Source organism: Myodes glareolus, chromosome 18, assembly GCF_982192425.1.
Source record: "Myodes glareolus chromosome 18, mMyoGla1.1, whole genome shotgun sequence".
NCBI classification, from domain to species: domain Eukaryota; kingdom Metazoa; phylum Chordata; class Mammalia; order Rodentia; family Cricetidae; genus Myodes; species Myodes glareolus.
The window spans coordinates 54,743,358-54,763,965 of NC_142043.1; the positions used below are offsets into that span (position 1 = coordinate 54,743,358).

General features: G+C 47.4%; 1 protein-coding gene and 1 long non-coding RNA gene across 12 annotated transcripts in view; one reads left to right on the plus strand and one right to left on the minus strand.

The window, feature by feature from the left end:
* Rhobtb1 (Rho related BTB domain containing 1) overlaps positions 1-13,201 on the plus strand; it is a 115,853-nt gene extending 102,652 nt beyond the window's left edge. For all 11 annotated transcript variants that reach the window (XM_085679725.2, XM_085679726.2, XM_048451560.3 and 8 more), the window contains 4 exons: positions 420-570; positions 6,661-6,749; positions 9,446-9,551; positions 10,063-13,201. In XM_085679725.2, coding sequence (XP_085535851.1) covers positions 420-570; positions 6,661-6,749; positions 9,446-9,551; positions 10,063-10,232 — 516 coding nt within the window. In that variant the 3' untranslated portion in view covers positions 10,233-13,201. The remainder of the gene's footprint in view (positions 1-419; positions 571-6,660; positions 6,750-9,445; positions 9,552-10,062) is intronic.
* Positions 13,202-16,342: 3,141 nt separating this feature from the next.
* LOC125411456 (uncharacterized) lies at positions 16,343-20,155 on the minus strand. Its single transcript, XR_014998352.2, has 4 exons — positions 19,321-20,155; positions 18,865-18,963; positions 18,575-18,745; positions 16,343-17,791 (listed from the first exon to the last, which is right to left on the minus strand). It is a non-coding gene; the product is annotated as an uncharacterized LOC125411456 (long non-coding RNA).
* Between the last annotated feature and the right edge of the window lie 453 nt (positions 20,156-20,608).

Below are 20,608 nucleotides of genomic sequence, written 5' to 3' on the forward strand. Positions count from 1 at the left end.
GCCACCTGAGAGAGAGGCTCTGTCATGTCTGTAGCAGTCCAGCTAACAGCTCCCCGTACCTGTCACATGCCGAAAGATTTCGCGCTCCACAACAGAGTAGCTTCAGGTTCTTGGCAGGAAGGGCCCATAATGTCACAACACATTTACGACCCATTTGTCTGATTTATAGGCCCAAATAGCCATTTAAAACATTCCACACCAGACTCTGTCAGATAGCAATGCTCTCTTCTGCACCTACGAATCGGTAGGTTTACAGCCATAAACACTGAAAGGCCCTCTCAGCACAGCTTCGGGGAGCCATGCCTGCAGTGGGCCGGCATCAGGTCACGTGGTCGGGATGCTTCTCACCCCCATAGTGTGCAGCGGGTGAGCAGTCCCGGTTCCTGCAGCCGCACTGAGCCTTCTGTACACTGTTGCAGGTGCATCTCCCCAGTATCAACAAGATGTCGATGCAGGCGGTGTTGGAATACCTCTACACCAAGCAGTTGTCACCCAACTTGGACCTGGACCCGCTGGAGTTAATTGCCTTGGCAAACAGATTTTGCCTGCCGCATTTGGTTGCACTCGTAGGTAAGGCTGGAGACTTGGTGTCTGGTAGCCACGCTGATCAAAAAAAAAAAAAAAAAAAATCGCACTTAAACAAATACAAGATTGTCAAGAATCAGACTCTAATTTCTATCTTTCCGAACAGAACAGTCCTGGGTGGGGGCAAGGGGAGGGGAGCAGCCAGCCCAGTCTATCAGTCAGCCTAATTTGATGCAAGGAGTAGCTCCTAAACTACTCCCTGACGGGCCCCTTTAGTTTGTTTGGTTTTGTAAATGTACGATGGTGGGTACCTGGCTTTGGAGGTACACGCTGAATTTTATGTGGAGCACAAAATTTGAAATCAAGCTAGCATTATTCCATGACACGGTGCTGCGCACAGGTGTAGCCTTTGAGGACAGAACATTTAACGGAGAGGTAGAGAACAGAGGATCTGAAGACATCTCCCCCAGACCCCCCATCCTGGGCCCTTTGCTTCCCAGCTAAGTGACTTGTCCTTTGTGTGACCTGAGCTCTGTGTCTCAGCCTTCTCTCGCTTTAAAATGGGCTGACGAGCTGCCACCAAGCTGTGAAGATGGGTGTGGCAAACATATGAAGTCCTTAGAACAAGGGTTGGAACACGGGAAGCATGTGTTTGGTTTTGAGCAGTATTTCTTTTTTGTTTTATTTATTTATTTATTTTCTGAGACAGGTTTCTCTGTGTGTAGCCCTGGCAATCCTAGAACTCGCTCTGTAGACCAAGCTGGCCTTGAACTCACAGAGATCTGTCTGCCTCTGCCCCTCAAGTGCTGGGATTGAAGGTGTGTGCTACCACCACCTAGTTTTCTTCTTTTTCTTAAAGCTATTTTTGAAAATGTTCTGACATTGTCAAGTTCATTTCGGGAGGAGAAAAAAAAAGATTTGGCTTAACTTCAGAAGTCTTTTCTGCAACTTCTACGTTTGTTCAGTTGGTAAGCTGGAGCAGGTCTGGGTGGAATATATGCATTTAAATCCCTTATTTTAAAATGTTAAGCCTTGTGCGGCCTTCCCTAAAGGTGGGAGTTAGCAGTCCGGGTACTTGCCCGAGAACTAATTCCAGTGAAAGCAGAGACACACTGTCGTTTACTGGTCTTCCTCAGGCCCTGGGAGAATTGTCTCTGACCATGAGGCTTTCCATCAAAACTTTCCGAATAACTGAGTCATAAAATGAACAGAGAACAAGCTAGCCCGTGCAATCTGTACTACACCCTCTAGCAATGACTTTAGCTATTTCTCTTCCGTCCAACACACAAATTACCTGGAAATAGAGATAGTTCTCTTTTCTTCTTGCTTCTTCCCCAATTTAAAAGAAAGAATTTGTTCCCAGGCGTGATAGAGCACACCTTTCCACCCAGGGCTCAGGAGGCAAAGGAAGATGAATCTATTTGAGTTCAAGGCCAGAGTGGCCTACAGAGCAAGCTCCAGGACAGCCTACGCTACCCAGAGAAATCCTGTCTCGAAAAAATAGAAAACAAAAGAAAAAAGAAAGAATATGGAAAAAAGAAAAGCATTTCCCTAGTCTACTAAAGTCGTAGATCCAAATGAGTATATTACTTTTCACACATTAACTTCGGGAAGCTGTAATGAGAATTCCCTTTTCAAAAATGTGAGTTCCAAGCCCAGGTGACCATCCACAGGTTATACACAAGTCCTTTGAAGATAAATTTGATTTAGTTTTTCATAGACCAAAGTCATTTGGAACCAAATCTGCTGAATCTGGCCTGTGTTCTCTATCAGTAGAGTAGTGTTTTTACTTAAAGATTAAATCTGACACCGAGAACATGGGGTTGACTTCTACATGAAAGATTTTTTTTTAAGCGACCCTCAGAAAGCTTGTGTGGGAACTCCCTCACTCCAGTCCTCTTGCATGAAGTTATAAAATCCTGCTGGTACTGATTCGCACACCTTCCCAGCATGGCTCCTTGAGTCACCTATGGTATTCAGTGGACAGAGTCTGAGCAAAGAATGGGTCGAGACCTCCTTGGCAAACCTCCATCTCCAAATAGCTTCCCTTTACAATTCATAACAACAACAAACCTACAGTCATGGGGAAGCAATGAAAACAGGGCTGGAGGTCACCCCAACGCGGTGAGGAAATGTATCCATGGGTCGCAGCATCAGGAGGGTCAAGAACCACTGGTTTAGACCATCTCTGCCGCGTGTTTCAGGCTCGGTTTCTGGGCTGAAAAAACTTCACCGACCAGTGTTAAACCAATTTCAGAAAGAAAAAAAAAAGTGTTGCTGGTTTAGTTATCTCTTATCACTGTGCCAAATACCGGACACAACCTAACGAAGAAAGGATCTATTGCAGTTCAGCATGGCAGGGCAGGCAGGACAGCAGGGGTAGCCAGCCAGCTGGGCACGCTGCACTGCAACCCAGAGACAGAAATGAATGGTAGGAAATCTGTTTTTCTCGTCTTCATTCAATCTGGGCACTCAGCCCATAGGACGGCACCACCACACTCAGGTCTCCCCCAACTCCCCCTTCAGACCTTCCCAAACCCATCCTGAGAGACACAGCCAGGGGAGCGTTTCCATGGTGAGCCCAGATGCTGTCGAGGTGACAGTCACAATTAACCGTCACATTGGCCGTTACTTAGAGAACCCAGATGACTTCTCAGGAAAACTTAGCGCTAAGTCGTTCTGTAATTCCGTCCAGCTGAGGAGGGCTGGATCAAAGGGAGCACCAACTTGCACATACAAATGTGTGGGCTCAAGACCACAGAGCCAGGTAGGAGGCGGGCATGCCTGGACAGGATAGACACACCTCAGACAGTGCGGGGCCGCTGTAGCATGAAATTCCTGGTATCTCAGTGAGTTATTAAAATTACATTAACACCAAGCTACAGTCTGTTAAGTACAAAACAGCGTTACCTCTAAACAATGGAGAAACTTTAACCAAAAATAAATAAATAAATAAATAAATATTGCTTTAAAACGAAAAAAAAATAAAATAAGGCCAATCCACCCTCTCTCTTAATGTGATCTTCATGCCTGGGTCCTGATGGAGGTGGTAGATCAAGGTGGTGGGACTCAGGGTCACAGTAGCAGATGCAGTTTTTTCTGATCAAATGACAGTGACATTGGACTCATTGACCCCTCTTTTCAAAGAATGTCACTTGGCAGCATAAGGATTCTATGGTGATTTTTTTTTTTTTGATGGTGATTTCCCCACAGCAGAATTTCTCTCAAAATTGAAGTCAATGCCCCCCAAACCCCACCAGTTCTTTTGTGCTATTTGTATGTATAGTACACCCGCATGTATGCATGTGTGTGGCCGCGCCTATGGGTGCTCATCCACGTGTGTGCTCTTGTATGTGGAGGCCCAAAATTGATGCCAGGTACCTTCGCCAATCTTCTCCGCTTTAGAGGCAGGGTCCCTTGCTGAACCTGGATCTCACCAGTTCTGGGTAGTCTCATCAGCCATCTTGCCCCAGGGGCGCAAGCCTCTCTGCTTCCCAAGGCTCAGCTTATAGGCAGCTGCCATACAGCTTGGCTCCTTCAAGGGTTCTGGGGACCCAATATCTGGCCCTCATGTTTGCACGGCAAGGGTTTTGACTGAGCTTCTTGCCCCTGCTCCCCGGCCTTCTATTGCCCATTTACCAGAGAGTTCATAGATAATATTCAGAGTCCATTGCCTTTGCAGCCGCATGCGGTACAACTGGTCGCGTGTGCAGTATGGTCAGTTGCTTGTGTTTTGCTTTGACTTTGCTGAAATAATGGAGTGTGATTCGGGATTTTAAGCCAAAAAAAAAAAAAAAACCACCTACCCCCTCTTCCTTAAGCTGCTTCTAGTTGGGGTATTTAAGCACAACAGAAAGAAAACTAGGACCGCGGACTTCCCCAATATTAGGATGTTCCTCCAGTTTTGCTGCTCCCGTTAGGGAACTTGGGAGAACCGAGGTTCCAGACTCCAGTAGGAAATGAGATCCGCTTCAACCTAAAGCTGCCAGCTGCCTCAGCCCCCGGCAAGATGGTTGAGCTGTCCTTTGATGACACCAGCCGGGAGGACTTCTCCAGCTATGCCGGCAGGGCCCTGGTACTCCTTCAGTACAGGGCTGTTCTTTTCATGTTGAGGGTCTCTCTTACTTAGGGAGCCTTCATCAGTGACCTCAGTGACCTCAGGTGACTTCTGAATGACTCTCTATAGCTCCTCATATTAGCACTTACTGTGTGCCCACCCTTCATCTATTATGGTGGTAGTGTCTTTCTTCAAACTTGGCAAACCAGCCTTTGCTGTCTTATCTCGGCCTTTGTGGAACTGAAGGGAGTTGGCCTTGCTCTAGAGTGGGCGTGGCTACAATGGGCATGGCTGGAGGGGGCCTAGCTCTGGAGTGGGCGTGGCTGGAGGGAGCCTTGCTCTGGAGTGGGCGTGGCTGGAGTGAGATTTGCTCTTGAATGGGCATGGCTGGGGTGGGCCTTGCTCTGGAGTGGGCGTGGCTGGAGGGATGATGCAGCTGGGTTGATCTTCTGCCTTTGGGGTTAAAATGAGAGCTTTGTGGCACTTCCTTCCTCACAGTTGAACCTTTAGAAGCCATGGCAAGCTTATTTTGGTGTTGTTATATCGACTTGAAAAGAGAGAGATTAAGCGGGTAGTGTAAGCCTGCCAGTGGGGCAGTCAGGATACACAAAAGGTGTATCTATTAAACTCACTGTCTCAGGCCGGGCAGTGGTGGCCAGCACTCAGAAGGCAGAGGGAGGCAGATCTCTGTGAGTTTGGGGCCAGCCTGGTCTACAAGAGCTAGTTCCAGTACAGGCTCCAAAGCTACAGAGAAACCCATCTGGGGAGGGAGGGTACCTCACTGTCTCATATGCGTCCAGTACCAATCATATTCCATCATCATTTAATAACAATTAAAAAGTTTGAAGTGGCATTAAAATTACCAGAATGGAGCACAGAGGCATAAAGTAAGCACATATGATCAGGAAAACAATGAACACAAACTTTCAATTCATTAAACACACACACACACACACACACACACACATACACAACTACAATTGCAGTAAAGAGAATCTCAAACCGAAAGTGGTCAGCCTGCAGTGTAGGGAGCCACCCTAGCCCCCAGATGCTGTCATCATTGAGAGCTAGACATGCTACCCAAAAACATCATACACCCATGTTCGCCTGGGACTGGAGACTGCCCAAGCAGAGGCAAGAAACAATCACCCCAGCCTCAGAACCACAATGTATACTCCAACAGCAGGAGATGGGCACAGGGCAACAGCAGACACAGCACTCTCCAACTGGAGTTTTATTACTTAGGGTCAATGTTCTTCCCCATCTTTATATTCCAAGAGATGAACTTGGGGTGATCTGTTTGTAACTATTGAGGCCGACATATATGTATTCACATTTAGTGTTTCTCAATGAGGTCTCATGTAGTAGCCCAGGCTGGTCTCAAACTGCCTGTGTAGTTGAGAAAAACCTTTACTTTCTGATTTTCCTGCATCTCATACGTGATGGAATTGCAGGTGTGGGCCACCACAGCTGGTCTATACAGTGCTGGGGATCAAATGCAAGTCTTTGGGTATGCTAGGCAAGTGCTCTACCAAATCCGCTACATCATCAGTTTTTAATTTCCCAAGTAGACATGGTCCTCTGTTATTCAATCTTTGCAGTCCAAAGATAGCGAGCCTTGAAGAAATACTCAAACAGGACTATGTCTGGACTTAGAGGATCCCATGACCATGCTAGACTTCCCAGAACCACACTGTCTAGTAGGACCATCTGCCAGCAATGGACGTCTTCTCTGTCTGTAGATTCCAAGGGGGTAGGCATGTGTGACTACTGAGCACGTAACAGGGTTGGTGTGGCCAATGAGCTAAGAGTTAATTATCCAAGTTGAAATAGTCACATGTAGCCCGTGGTTCGCATCCCAGGTGGAGTCACGGAGGTCTAGAGAATTCTGACTATTCTAGAAGCGCAGACACGGATGCCTGGGTTGGATACTGATAAACCACCCATCTGAGTCAGCCCAGGATTCATTTCCAGCATCTGCCCTGAACTGTGTCCACCAGCTCCTCATTTCGCCAGTGGTCCTAGACCAGCCCCTCCAGGCCAAGCGGTTTAACCCTGTCCTGCTCTCTCTTTCCCAGAGCAGCACGCCGTCCAGGAGCTCACAAAGGCTGCCATGAGTGGCGTGGGCATCGATGGTGAAGTGCTCTCTTACTTGGAATTGGCGCAGGTAGGTTTGTGGGCCCTTACCTCTCATCCCTGGTGTGTCTCATGAGCCCTCTTTTACACTGATAAAAAAAAAACATCCTACTGTCCCATCCGTCCAAATACAGATGTCACAGAGGTGTGCCTTTACGCTAAAATGATCAGAGAGTTTTACAGTTTGGTCAGTGTCCCGCCTGCCAGGCTGCCTTTGAAACGAGGACCCCAAGGGTCTCTTCCTCCATACTGGTTTGCCCTCCTGAGGCAGCGGTTTCATATGTGAGAGAATCACTGGCTTAGGGGGAAATGGTGCCTCTCTGCCTTCTTTGAGCTCTTGGAGAAGTAGTTGGCCAAGACTGGTTTCTAGAACATTCCATAAAGCTCTGCAAGCCGCCCCTTGCCAATGAACGGTTTACTGAAGGGTCCCTGAGTTTTTTAAGATCAGTTTTGCTAGTATCGGTGTCCATGATCCCCACACAAACATCCATGCATGCATGTAGGAGACACGCACACCTCTCCCAGATCCAAGAAAAGGTTGGGTAAGATCCAACTAAAGGTTTAGGCACAAAGATAAACTCTGCCTCAGTTTCTTCATCCATAAGACAGGAGGATGGCAACCCTTGACCTCCCAACCTTACAGATTGAGAATCAAGGGGGAAAGAATGTTCAAGAAGAAGCCCTCAAGATAGAAGTTCTCGTCCACTGCAGAATATGCAGGCAGAATGATCTAGTCCCAGCATAAACTTAACAACAGTCACTTACACTCTGGGGGCAGGGCATGAGAACTCAGTTCTAAACTTGGGGTTTTTTTGTTTGTTTGTTTGTTTGTTTTGTTTTGTTTTGTTTTATCTTTTGCCTGCGGAGTTTGCCTTCCTTTGTCCTCTCTCAGTAAGGACAGTGCTAACCAAGCCTTAGCTCAGGCAATTTAAACAGCAGTTGCCCAATCCCAGGAGAGGAGGTGACCTCAGGAAGAGGACAGTGGAGCTATGGCAGGTGTTGCTCAGCCCGGCCAAGGGTGGCCACAGGCAATGGCTCGGTTCACAGGGAGAAGGTACACCGGGACTGAGAACAGCCAGTTGCCTCGGCCTTGAGTCCAGTTGCCTCAGAATTTCTGGCTGTGTGGTCTCCAAGTTGCGGGAACCACCTCCAGAGTGCCCGAGCAGCAGATCCCATCCAGTCACAGGGAAGTGAGAACACAGATTCCTAAAACCCAGTCTGAAAACCCATCCGGTGAAGACCCGAAGCCGAGGGCAGGTGTGCACTGCAGTAGAAGCCCCACGCCTCATCAGAACCAGTTGTCCAAAATTTGAGGTGTTTGGAGATCCCCACTCCCCTAATTCGAGGGATAATTTATGACTGGGCTCTATCCATAAGTATCCTGCATAGAAGAAACTGAAATGGCCCAGAATGTTCTACTGGACAATTCGCTGGAGGCTGTGGTGTGATTGATAAGCCTTGACAGACCCTGGCAGGAAGTTAGCATGACGTCTGTGTCTTAGCCTACCTGTTAGCCTTCAAGCCAAAGAGGGTCTCACACACAGTGGAACCCTGATCTTTTCCCTTGCTAATTTCTGAGGTATAAATTCTCCCACTGTGGCCAGTCTGAACACCAAGACTCATTGATCTCAAATTGGGGGAGCACGTCATGCAACCAGTTCTCTGAGCTGATGAAAGCCCCCCTTTATGTTCAGAGTTAAACCGAACATGAAGAAGAGGCTGGAAGGACCAGCCTCCAACCACCTCCGTGATTGGGGTTGTGGGTTCTCGTCTCCCCAGAGTGGCTTTGAAAACATGAAGCGCCAAGCCTCGGAAGAACCATGCTGTTGTTCCCAGGTTCCCCGTTAGCCAGAGCGATCCCTAGGATGAGTGTAGAAGGGCAAGGGTGCCCTGTCAGGTCAGAGGCGACACAGGGAGTAGACCATCTGGTTTGGGGGTATCAGGCAGTCACTTTGACCTCAGCTGCCACCTCCCCAGGCATCTACCCAGAAAAGTTTCGGATCCTCCTACCTCACCCCCATGCCTACTGTTACGTAACCAGAGGGCAGGTACAGGACAGCTGCCTTCTTGCCTTTCGATCTTTGGCCCCAGCAAGCTGAGCTCTGACATGTGACATGGAGTATTCCATGGCCGAGGCTCCTTAAACAGAGATGGCATCGTTCTCTCTGCCCCTGACTGGTACCTTCCAGAGGGCATGCATGGCCACCTATCACCAGAGGGCCAAGGGGCAGGCAGGACAGGACAGCCAGGCATACTTGAAACTCTCAGTGTGATACGGCGTTTATTTTGGGGGCTGTCTATCTCAGTAGGAAGGAACATGAACACTATACTTGGCTGACATCAGAGCCATCGTCAAAGTCAGAACCCTGAGGTCAAAGCAAGAACTTATATTAGTTCTACAGGCTTTTTATAGCTCTTTATTCCCTCCCCCACCCTTACAATGGTTCTAATTTCTTTGTAGACTTGCTTTAAACTTTGGTATCGTTGTGTGTGTGTGTGTGTGTGTGTGTGTGTGTGTGTGTGTGTGTGTGTGCCACAGCATGCATGCCTGTGGAGGTCAGAGGAATTGCCAGGGTCAGGCCTCTCCTTCCTCCAGAGAGTCCTGGAGATGAAGTTCAGTCATCCAGCTTTGGCAGTAAGCACCTTTGGCTTCTGAGCCACGCCACTGGCCCATTGCCTCGCTTCAGCAAACAGAGCCTGACCTCACTTCTGGTCCCCTTCCCACAGTTTCACAATGCCAACCAGCTAGCCGCCTGGTGTTTGCACCACATCTGCACCAACTACAACAGTGTCTGCTCCAAGTTCCGCAAGGAAATCAAATCTAAGTCCGCAGGTAAGGGTCAAGAGCACGCATGCAAGTTCCCTGCCATTCGTCCGTTACCCTTTCCAAGCCCTTGGGAGGGACCAGACTCAGCAGGCACTATGCGGTCAGTCCCCCTTGAGTGTGTGGTAGTCGCATATTCAAGTGACATGACCCAGAGAATTTTAGTTTTGAGGGGAGGGGGTTCCCTTTGCTGATTGTCTTTCTTAGAGAATAGGGGATGAACTGGAATTAGGGGTGCCTGTTGCAGAGTATGCTAAGGTAATTGGCCTCCCTTCATTTATGGATGGACAACCAACTCTGAAGAAAATCCAGTGGCTTGGGGTCTCTATGCCTAGCACAGATTCTGTATCTCAGACCTTAATGTTGCCCTCTGCAGACAGCCCTGCTCATAGCTCCTGCCACTTCCGGGTGTCTGTCGGGAGGTTTACGAGGGACATGTGACTGGACTGAGCGTCCAAGACATTCCAGTAGGCAGCAGGACTCACCGACAGTATCTCTTCTCCCCTCCCCCCGGCCCCAGACAACCAGGCGTACTTTGAGCGGCACCGTTGGCCCCCCGTGTGGTACCTGAAGGAGGAAGACCACTACCAGCGTGTGAAGAGGGAGCGGGAGAAAGAGGACCTGGCCCTGAAGAAGCACTATTCGAGGAGAAAGTGGTTTTTCTGGCACTCGTCCCCAGCTGTGGCCTGAAGGGGACCAAGGGGATCAGCATCCACTCTGACCACCCCTACCACTGACAACTCTACTGTAAAAACCAGTCTCCTCAGCCGATTGCGCAGTTAGGGTTCCGGGCACTGGCTTTTCCACTTGTGTGTGTTTATCTCCATCAGGATCAAAGCACAAGCTCGCCTTCCACGAGCCTGGACATAAAAGGAAGTTGACTGACTCACCGCATTCCTTCAGCCCATACCTGTCCTTTCTATTTTTTATATTTTGGTTGGTTTTTTTTTTGTTTGTTTGTTTGTTAGGAAGCTCAATACTCTTTAGTCCATTATTTTGTTCCTTTTTTATACAAAGACAAAGACAAGCAAACCCAGCTCTCATGTTTCAGATTCCGATTGGAAAATATTTTTATATGGTCTCTTGGATGTAGTTAAAATGACAATACTGTGTATTACTTCATTTCATTGACCACGAAGTTGCCCCGTGATTCTCTCAGCCCCGTGTGACCACAGTCGAGCATTGCTCATAATTACAGACTTGCCCTTTGGTTGTGAGGTAAAGGGTTGGGCTGAGATTCCCCCGCTACCCCAAAGTACAAGCTGGAAGTGCTTAATCTTTGTTCTGATGAACAACATTGGTATAATTACCGACTTACAAGACTTTTTTTCTATTTAAGTGCTAATAATTACATGGTTATCTGTGCCATATATACTATGGTGAGGGCAAATATCTTATTGTTTAAGTTGTCTCGATTCAAGAGGATAATCCTCATCATCATTAGAAGGGCTTATTCAATCCCAGTACTATCAGGGGCAAGACCAGCTGGCGGACCTGGGTACCTACGACAGAGTTCAAGTGCCACTACCATTGGATGCCTGTGTCAGAGTCGGTGGCTCTCAGTGTTCTGGTATGTTAATGCACTTCTACTGGCACACTATGTTCCGTAACCTGAACAGAGACAAGCCAAGGGGAAAAGGCCCGCCCCACGGTTCACAGGTCCATCACCTCGGCCCTCGCACCCGTGGCCAACTTCACTTTGTAAGACACGTATTTTTTTTTTTAACTCTTCCCAGGGAAAATTCAGGTTACCACTAAAGTAGGCCAAGGCAGACCACCTGCTTCTACGGCAGTACCACAGAGCCTGTGAAAGCCCAGCGCTGGAGGCCAGGTCTTGCTTTCTCCAGCAGAGAAAGGAGCCAAATCCCAAGAGCCTAGGAAATGGTGCTATCGTGTGGTAGTTCTGACCCTGTGTCCTTTGGGAAATTCAGTGTTAGAGCCGAACGTGGAGAGCAGGGGAGCTCTCAAGAGGCATCAATATCATTGCCCCTTGGCAGATTAAAATGTTACAGTACACACACACACACACACACACACACACACACACACACACCATTAGAGAGTCATAGAACCCCACCTGCCACGGGATGTTGTGTGCTGGACACTGGGGCTCATCCTGTTGGGAGGTCACCTTACTGATACTAAGGGCTATTGATTTTTTGTTTGTTTGTTTGTTTCTATTTTCTAGGGTTTTTTTCTAAAGATGGAAAGGAGATAGTTGAATCCAAACTTCAAATGCCATATGCATTTGAAAAATCTGTGTAGACCACAGGCAGATGATTGTTTCTGGCATGGCCACATACCAGAATCAAGAGCTTAGAAAGGCCTGGGAGTGCACCACCCTCTCGTGGCGGAGAGGGAGTGGCGGAAGAGGGAGGCTGATCAAGCCTTCCCCCTTAACTTTGTGAACAGGCAAATGGCTAGTGGAAGGAAAGGGTATATAGAAAGAGAGGCTGTATGTCAAGACTCGGGGAGAAATGGCACATGGCCACCTTAAAATCCCAGAGGTTGTGTTTTCAGTGAGTAGTCCTAGTCAGATTTAACAACCAAAGCTCCATCTGATTGTACTCTTGCCAAAACCTAACAGACACATCCATGAACATGGGGCGTAAGCAATAATATCCACTCGTGTCCTTCACAGCTGCTGGAACCAAGTGGCTGGTTCATTTGGTTGGCACTGATTAGCCTTTAACCATGGTGGTTTGTTTCGTGTTTTTTATTTCACAAAAAAAGCCAATAAAATTGTTTAGCTATAAAAAAAATCTCTGGTTTTGTATATTTTGTGTATTGTGTAAAATCCTGTGTGTCTTTGAATAGCTTTTTAAAAGGTATCAATGTGCTTCATCACCAGAGCTTGGGTTGAACTAAGGAAGCTTGAATGACTGTCATTTGTGTTTAGTTATTTTCAGTGAAGATCCCATTGCCAACATATAGACGAGGTATGTGCCGCTTTGCTCTGTCTTGGGCAATGCCGTGTGTCACTTGGCATTGTGTGGCCTTGTGTGGGGGGGTGAAGATAATAACATCTCCGTTCCATTGGAATGGTTGAAATCAGAATTTGGAAAATGCTGGCAGCAATTAAGTAAAAGGTTCGGATTGGTAGGCCCATGAGGAAGTCCTTCAGAAGCAAATCTGAGAAAGCCTCTGGAAGGCTCTATGACATCTAGATAAAAGGTTACTGAAGCTTCAAGGGAAGTAAGGTCTTTAAGGAGATCTCACAAAGTGGCTGAACTCTTTGTAACTCTAGGGGAAAGAGTCACAGGAGGCCAGCAGTGAGGGACATCCACACCCTTCCCGCAGTTACGAGGTCCCAGCTGTGGCATGTTGTGCCTAGGCACACCAGGGCGGTTGAAACCTGCACAGAATGATGCTGAAAAATGTGCAGGGTTTTACACACGCTGGATCTCAATTGCCCCCCTCCTCCAGAGAAACATCTTGGGGCTCACAGATCCTACTGGCCTAGAAGGAGCTTAAACATTCTGTGAACACTCAAATGCAAAAAAGCTCAATGATCCTAAAATTTCAAGTTTTACAAACTCGGTTTTTCTGTCTCTGACATGGGCTGAATAGAAGGAATTATACCAGAGGGAAAGCCAGACGAATCCCAAGTGTAGGAATTTTCCTGAGTGCTATGTTTCTGAAATAAATGCTTCTCCGTAGCTCAAGACTCATACGCCTTTCCTTTGAATTACTTCTAGACTAGATACACACACATATATATATGTATATATATATACATACATACATACAGATAGATTCTGGTAGGCAAGAAGCAACAATTTCTTCTTTCTAGAAGAATTTAACTGCTGCCGAAAAGTTATTGTTGAGGTAAAGGTTAGCCATGAAGAACATATGTATATAATGTGTGTCTTTGTTTGTAGTTTCCAGCGATCTATCACAAAGCAACACCACAAAGCAAAACCAAAAAGCTAAAGAAAGGGTCAGAAGTCATTGGCAAAAACCGTAGAAGCTGAGTTAAGCACCGTAGGCCTTGTATTTTCTTCTACCTATAATTTATAAATTATAAGGTGACCACATATCTCAAAACTTCATTGACTCTTTGTTTTTTTGTTTTTTAAATGAAGACTTCAGTGTTTGTTGCTATAACTGGCTATGGATGACAAAGTGGGCAACACAAAGAATGTGAGTTTATCTGACTCAGGGCTCTGGAGCCTGAGAAGTCCAGGAGCGTGTTGCCAGCATCTGCCAGCATCTGCCAGCATGAAGGGAGAGTCACCCGGCTGTGTCACAACACAGTAGAGAACACAGTGAGGCCAGACAGAGCCAACACACGTCAGAGCCAACACACATCAGTTCAGGACACTCTTCTTGCAAAGCCTCCAGTCTCTTCAGGGAGAACACGTCACTTGCTGCAGCCATGCCCCTCCATGCTTAGCGCAGCTTCAGCCTTGATTAATGCAAGCTTTATCCTTCTCCCACAACCGAATGCTCAATCTCTGCCCTTCAAACATGCAAGTGTCCTCCAATACCATATGCTTCATGCCATAACCATCTTGCCAATGTGTTCCACGACAAACCCCATCTGTCATCTGTTTGGATGATCTTCTGCTTTGGAAACCCAGACACATGGCAATACCTGCGGTCCATCCTTTGCTTCTGGCTGCCCCCTATTCTAAGCACTTCTGTTCTGCTGGTTCCTGTTGTTCTCATTTCGCATACATTTTCTTGCGAAGCCAAGGTATTAGATCTTGAGCATGATGGCAACAATTCGCTTTCGCAGGCTCTTTCGATTTCATTGAAATGTTTCTTTGCCGTACCCAACTGGGTGTACCAATGCCGAACTCACCTGCATTCTCTTTCCTGTTCCATTGGTGATGGGAATACTGATCAATTCACACACACACACACACACACGCACACGCACACACACACACACACACACTTCCCCTACCCTGATCTACTCCTACAGTGAACATTTTTCCCCACGCCCCCCCCCATGCCTAAGGATGAAAACCCAAGCAAGGATAAGGATCCCAAGTCCCTCTCCAGACATAACTAATCACAGTCTGCAGAGCAGATGGACCTGCATGGAAATGCTGGCCTTGATGATGAGAGAGTCCCGACCTCTCGCTGCTCCAAGTCAACAAGATTCAGCAGACGCTGACAGATTCTGACCCAGCCAGGCGACAGGCTGTCCTCTGGCCAGCAAGAGGAGAAACTAGGTTTAGCTTCCTGCCACCTGAGAAGCTTAAATAGGTTTTCCTGACAGTGCATATTATGAACTATTAAGGATGAGTTATTTGGTCTTGTCTGGCCTTGCTTTTCTTTTTTTTTTTTCTTTTTTTCTTTTTTCTTTTTTGTTATCGAACCCTCATGAGAGACGAGAAACCAAGAAGACTACTTTCCCATAATCCCTTGGATGCTCGTTTCCTTGTTTTGAAGGATTCCCCAGTTTTTATTCCATTCACAAGCCACACACGTATCAAAACATTATCTTGCACACCACACATCTGTGCAACTGCAACTTTTATTTGCCAAGTATACCACGGGGCTCAGGGGAAAACAAATAAATAAATAAAACAAAGAAACCTCTCAGGTCAGTTTGAGGAACATCAAAATATAAATCCTCAAACAGTCATCCCCCCAGTCCCAAAACATACGTAAGACAACATCTAAAAAGGCACCTTTAGCTTTGCCCTAACCCGTGTAAAAACCTTACCATAATCAATCGCATTAACATAGGCAAATCTCTGCCATTCGTTGTCTTGAAAGTCAATGACAGTTTCTGAAAATGTCCAGAGTAGTAATTCTAAGTCTCCCTTACCTTGCCACCCTCTCCCACACACAAACGGAACCAGTCCAGAGGACCACAAGAAGCCGAAGCTTTGGGGTGAGCTTCAGAATTTGAGTTTTAGTGGATCTGGGTGGCACGTACATGCAGGGGACCGGGGCTGCAGGATTATCAAGAGTTTGAAGGCAGCTGAAGCTATGGAGTGAGACCCCGTTTCAGCAAGGGAGATAAAACAAAATTTAAGCGGTACTTCTTTCTTCAGATAGTTTTATTAATTCCTTGGGAATCCCACACAGTGTGTCTTATCTTTATTCTCAACCTCCCACCCCTCCTGCTAACTCCTCCCAGATTAAAAAAAAAAAAATTGTTTCCATACCAACCATGACCACTGTTCACTGTCTCATTCTTATTTTAACTTGTTACTTCTAAAGAAATAAAGTAGCTCAGAGCTTATGGCCAGAATCTATATTCGGCTCCAGGTTTTCATAAATAGCAGAGAATTCTTCCAGCTGCTCGAACCCTGAGCAGGCAGCGGCTTGCAGCATGAGGCATCTCTGTCGGGATGGGTTTTTCTGGTTTTCCTCAAATACTTGGATCAGGATAGGATAGTTGTGTTGATGTGGTGTTCCTGCAGTTGACTGGTAGAGAGAGGAAAGGCAGCCAAGCGCCTCCTAGTGAAGAGCTATTTACTTTTTCTAAATCTTAGTGATGCTCTCAGTGTGTCGGGGTCACCCGTGGGAAAGCAGGCTCGGGCCAAAGATGGAATTCCCCTCTCGGTTTTCTGGGTATCATCCTTCAAGTATATAGGTTCTTGATGCGCAATTGCGATTAGTCTTAATGATAAAAACCTGAACTCAGATATCAGGGTAAAACCTGAAAGATCAGAGAAGTAAAGGACCAGCCACAATCACCTCTTACCTCTCCTAACTCCTCGGACCAAAAAGCTCCTGTCTATACCCTGGCTTATCACTTCCTCTCGCAGCCCAGCCATATCACTTCCTGTCTCTTGTCTGTCCAGACCTTCAGACCTCTATGGTTAACCAGTGGCTAGATTTTCAGACAAGCTTTATTTGTCAGAACACAAACAAACTATCATAACAAGTTCTTGGGCAGAAATGATTGAGAGAGATCCAGTCTTAGGAACACCAGAAAGGAGCAAGCCTTGGAGAAGACAGATAAGAGAACATACTTCCGCTGGGACTATCATGAACGGGAATCCACATAGGAGATCGGAACCTTCTCGATCTCAGACAGCTCCAGATCTCTTTTCTTCTACGTTACATTCCCTAGTTTTCTAGCTTGCTTTCCGCTGCTGTGATAAAACAGGCTGACCGGAAGCAACTTGAGAAGGAAAGGGTTTCTTTGACTCAGAGATTACAAGTCCATATTAGGAGAAACCAAGACCAGAACCTGAGGCAGAAACCTGGAAGCATGAACTGAATTGGAGACCACAGAGTGTTGGGGAATGTAGTTTTCAGGTGTGTGACTTTTGTCTACGCTGCATTTGATGAACCGTGAAGCTGTGATTCTTTGTCTGAAACACCTGATGGTTCTAATAAAGAACTGAGTGCCCGATAGCGAGGCAGGAACAAGAATAGGTGGGGCTAGCGAGAAGAGTGTAAATACAAGGGGAAATCTGGGAGGAGAGAGAAGAGGGGCCCAAGAACAAGGAGAGGAGGACGCAGGTGGCCAGCCACCCAGTCACCCAGCAGCAGCCACGGAGTAAGAGTCAAAGTCGGATTTACAGAAGGGAAAGATAAAAGACCAGAGGCAAAAGGTAGACTGGATAACATAAGACAAGAAAAGCTGGCAAGAAACAAGCCAAGTTAAGGCCAGTCATTCATAACTAAGAATAAATCTCTGTGTGTGATTTATTTGGGAGCTGGGCCTAGGGACAACACTGCCCACAGTGAGCCGAGCTCTCATCAGTCATCAATCAAGGCAAATTGCCCACAGACACGCCCACACATCAATAGGATGGAGGCAATTTCTCCATTGAGGGTCCCTCTTCCCAAGTGACTCTGATTTGTGTCAGGTCAACAATACAATCTCACCAGTACACCTGGTAACAAAGACCTTCTTCCCCTAAGCCCGGACAAAATGCCTGCCCCGGTATGTAAACGCACTGGCTCTGCCTGCAGTGTGTACAGATTGCAAGTCTAGGTAGTAGGGTTGAGAGAAACAGAACACAGCTGGTGTTCGAACGCCACAGCTGCTCAGCCTGAATGCCCATACTCTCAGAGCTCTGGGACTAGAGCTGGCTTCCCCAGCCACCATATTTGTCCAGGAGGTAACTTCCAGAAGCTTCTTCTGCCAGGTGTTGATTGTGTGCTTCTCATCGCCCATTGTGGAAGGCTTGGTTGACCAGCTCTCTTTGACAAACTCTGGATACAAATATCGTTATAAATCACTTCAATTCCTCCAGAACGTTTTGAACTTCTACGTGTCCAAGACAGAAACAGACTCGGTCTCTGGCATCAGAGATCTGCACACATATCTGGTTGCAACAATAAGAACACAGCATAATTCACGGTATAGGTCAGACGTGGTAAACAGGTCCTATTTCATCTGCTAATTTCAGCCAGTAATGAATGGTTGTCTTGTGCAATTCTGAGGTACAGTTCAGGGTCAAGGGCAGAGAGGCTGAGATTGCTTCATAGTGTGTGTGACAGGGCTCTGAGAATAGGACTAATATCACGATTGGCAAATGTTTATTATCCGTACTGGTGCTGACCTAATACATGCCGGGTACTCCTCTGGGCACCAGATCGCAGAATTTGCAATCCTTGGTGGAAGACACACAATGAAAATAACACATGCATCCTTATGGTACTACAGCTATAAAGAAATAAAGCATAAAAGATGGCGGCGGGGGGGCTTGAGTAGAGGTCTGAACTGTGTGGATTGGAATTAGGGAGGGATACATGAGAGACAGTTTATCTCAGCGAAGATTTGAAGAGTGGACACGACTCAACATAAGGGCGGAATCATGTGGTCATGTGGACGTGACCACATGCACGTATTTTGAAGTAACACTTCAACAGACCTGTCAGCTACACAGGACTCTCCAAATGAGCGAAGTAAGCCAAGTCAAGTACATATATGGAGAAAGAACTTCCAAAGGCTAAGGGAAAGGCATGCACAAAAGCCACAGGCAAGAATAGCCTTGAGAGAGAAGTTTGTCAAGAGGACCTGAGGCACTGGCGGGAAGCCGAGGAAAGGGAGGTGGTGTATTGTAGAGGATCTCAGTAGCCGACAAGCCACCCAGAGCAGCAGTTACCTTAGACAATTCTGCAGACTCTTGAAACACAGACGTTGGCAGGACCTGGTGATATGTGCCTTTAGTCCCAGCACTTGGGAGGCAGAGGCAAGCAAATCTCTGCGAGTTTGAAGCCAGTCTGGTCTACATAGGGAGTTTCGAGTTGACCGGGGCTACACAGGGAGATAGATACTGTCTCAAAACAAACAAACAAACAAACAAATTCAGACTTTCGGGTACCACGTCAATAGAAGGAATATCAAATGCACACGTGGAACAGGAGAGAGTGTGGCCATCATCTGCCACCATACCTTGAAGGGAAAGAGTCTAGTTTTCCAGAGCTGGGACATAATCATATCTTAGGTACTTCCTAAGGCAGATGATAATCTCTTGAACCTCGGGTTCGTCATCTGTGAAGCAAACACTGGAGTCCGAAGCGGGCCACAAATGTGGAAAGGACTTGCTTACATAAACCCCAGCTTCCCCTCCTCACCCAATACCTCCCCGCTTTGCATCAACAATAGGAAGGGATTCATGGTCCAGGCCAAGGCCTTGTGCCAACAATCCCCACACAGGCCTGTGGGTGTCTGCCCACTTTTCCTTTTCTCCGAGGGGTCCAAAGCACTCATGCGGTGGCTAGAAGCAGCTGTCTCCTGTTACCAGGAGAGGCGGCCTTGAAGATCTCTAATTACCCACTCTTCTGAGGGCTTGTCTATTTTATCGTCAGAACAGAAGGCCGCTTCTCGTGCCTCATTCTCAGAAATCACCTCTTCTCCAGAGACTCGGTGTTCCACCTTCACCCAGCCCTCGGGCCTGTCTGGCTGAGACCCCAGCCACAGGCTCTGCTCTTCTTCCCTGCCCCCACAAAGGCCTGCTCGAAAATGTAGAGTGTGTTGGTAAAAAAAACAGGGAAGAGTTTGACCAGAAAGTCCCAAAGTCCTGATGGGAGCCGGTAAAAAAGGCCGCGGAGAGGAGAGAGGTCTTTGCCCTGGGTGACCTTTTGGGTCATAGACCTCCTGTTTCATTTTACTGAGATCATTAACTCGTTTGGATTGCTAGACATCTTGGCACTCAAAGCTTCAGGTGTTCCACCATTGGCTTCCGGGAGAAAGGAGATAAACCTGTCTACCGCTCCTTAAAAGGGCATCCTCCCTCCTACGGACTTCACCTACCCTGACCTGCTGGCTTCCCAAAAGCCCCAACACCAAACATCATTCACAGAGGAGGTTAATCTGAAGGTAGCAGACCTTCCGCTCATGCCACACCTCTCTCTGGGCTGTGCTCTGTGCTCTCTCCTGGAAGAGACCCTTGCAGAGACCTCTCTAACCCTGCTTCGGTCCCTTGTCCTAGAGCATCAGCTGACCTGGGGGTTCTCGGCTCCTCCCCGGCCTCGAGGAAGTGCAGGAAGGGCCAGGTGCACTGGCTAGGTCAGAACCACAAGCTTTGGGCTACCAACCGTAGAGTAGGCTCTCCTTCCTGAGCAGCTAGCAAGGTACGAACCATCATCCCTTGCTCTCCCTTATCTGTCTGCTCTACTGTGATATCTGGGTCTCCTGCGATGAACATTGGGGCCCAGGTCTGAGAGCAACAGGACAATGACCCTCGACCCATTGCTCAAACCCAGGTCTCCCATCCACCTTTGCCAGCAAACCCCGAGACTCTTGAATGTCTGACATCACACAAAACCAAAACCCTAATTAAATTTCACCACTTGGTTCTTTTTCTCTACCAGTTGGTCCTGCATGCCAAGGTGGGGGGTGGGGGGTGGAGGATTGGGGTGGAGGGGGTTGGCTAGCTGGCTCAGTCATCCTCAAGCACAAAGCATCTTTTGTCTCTCACTTATTAGGAGCCCAGCTCTGTCCTCACAGCCTTCCTACCTGCAATGCCTTCAGTCGAGCACTAGGAGGATTTACCCAAGAATAATGGGTAATTTTGATTATCAATTTGATTGGCTCAAACAATAGACCCACCTAGCGGGTTAGTCAAGCACACTTCTGGGTGTCTCTGAGAGGCCCTCTCCAGAGGCTAGCTGGTCCTGAGGGCTCTGGCCTAAAG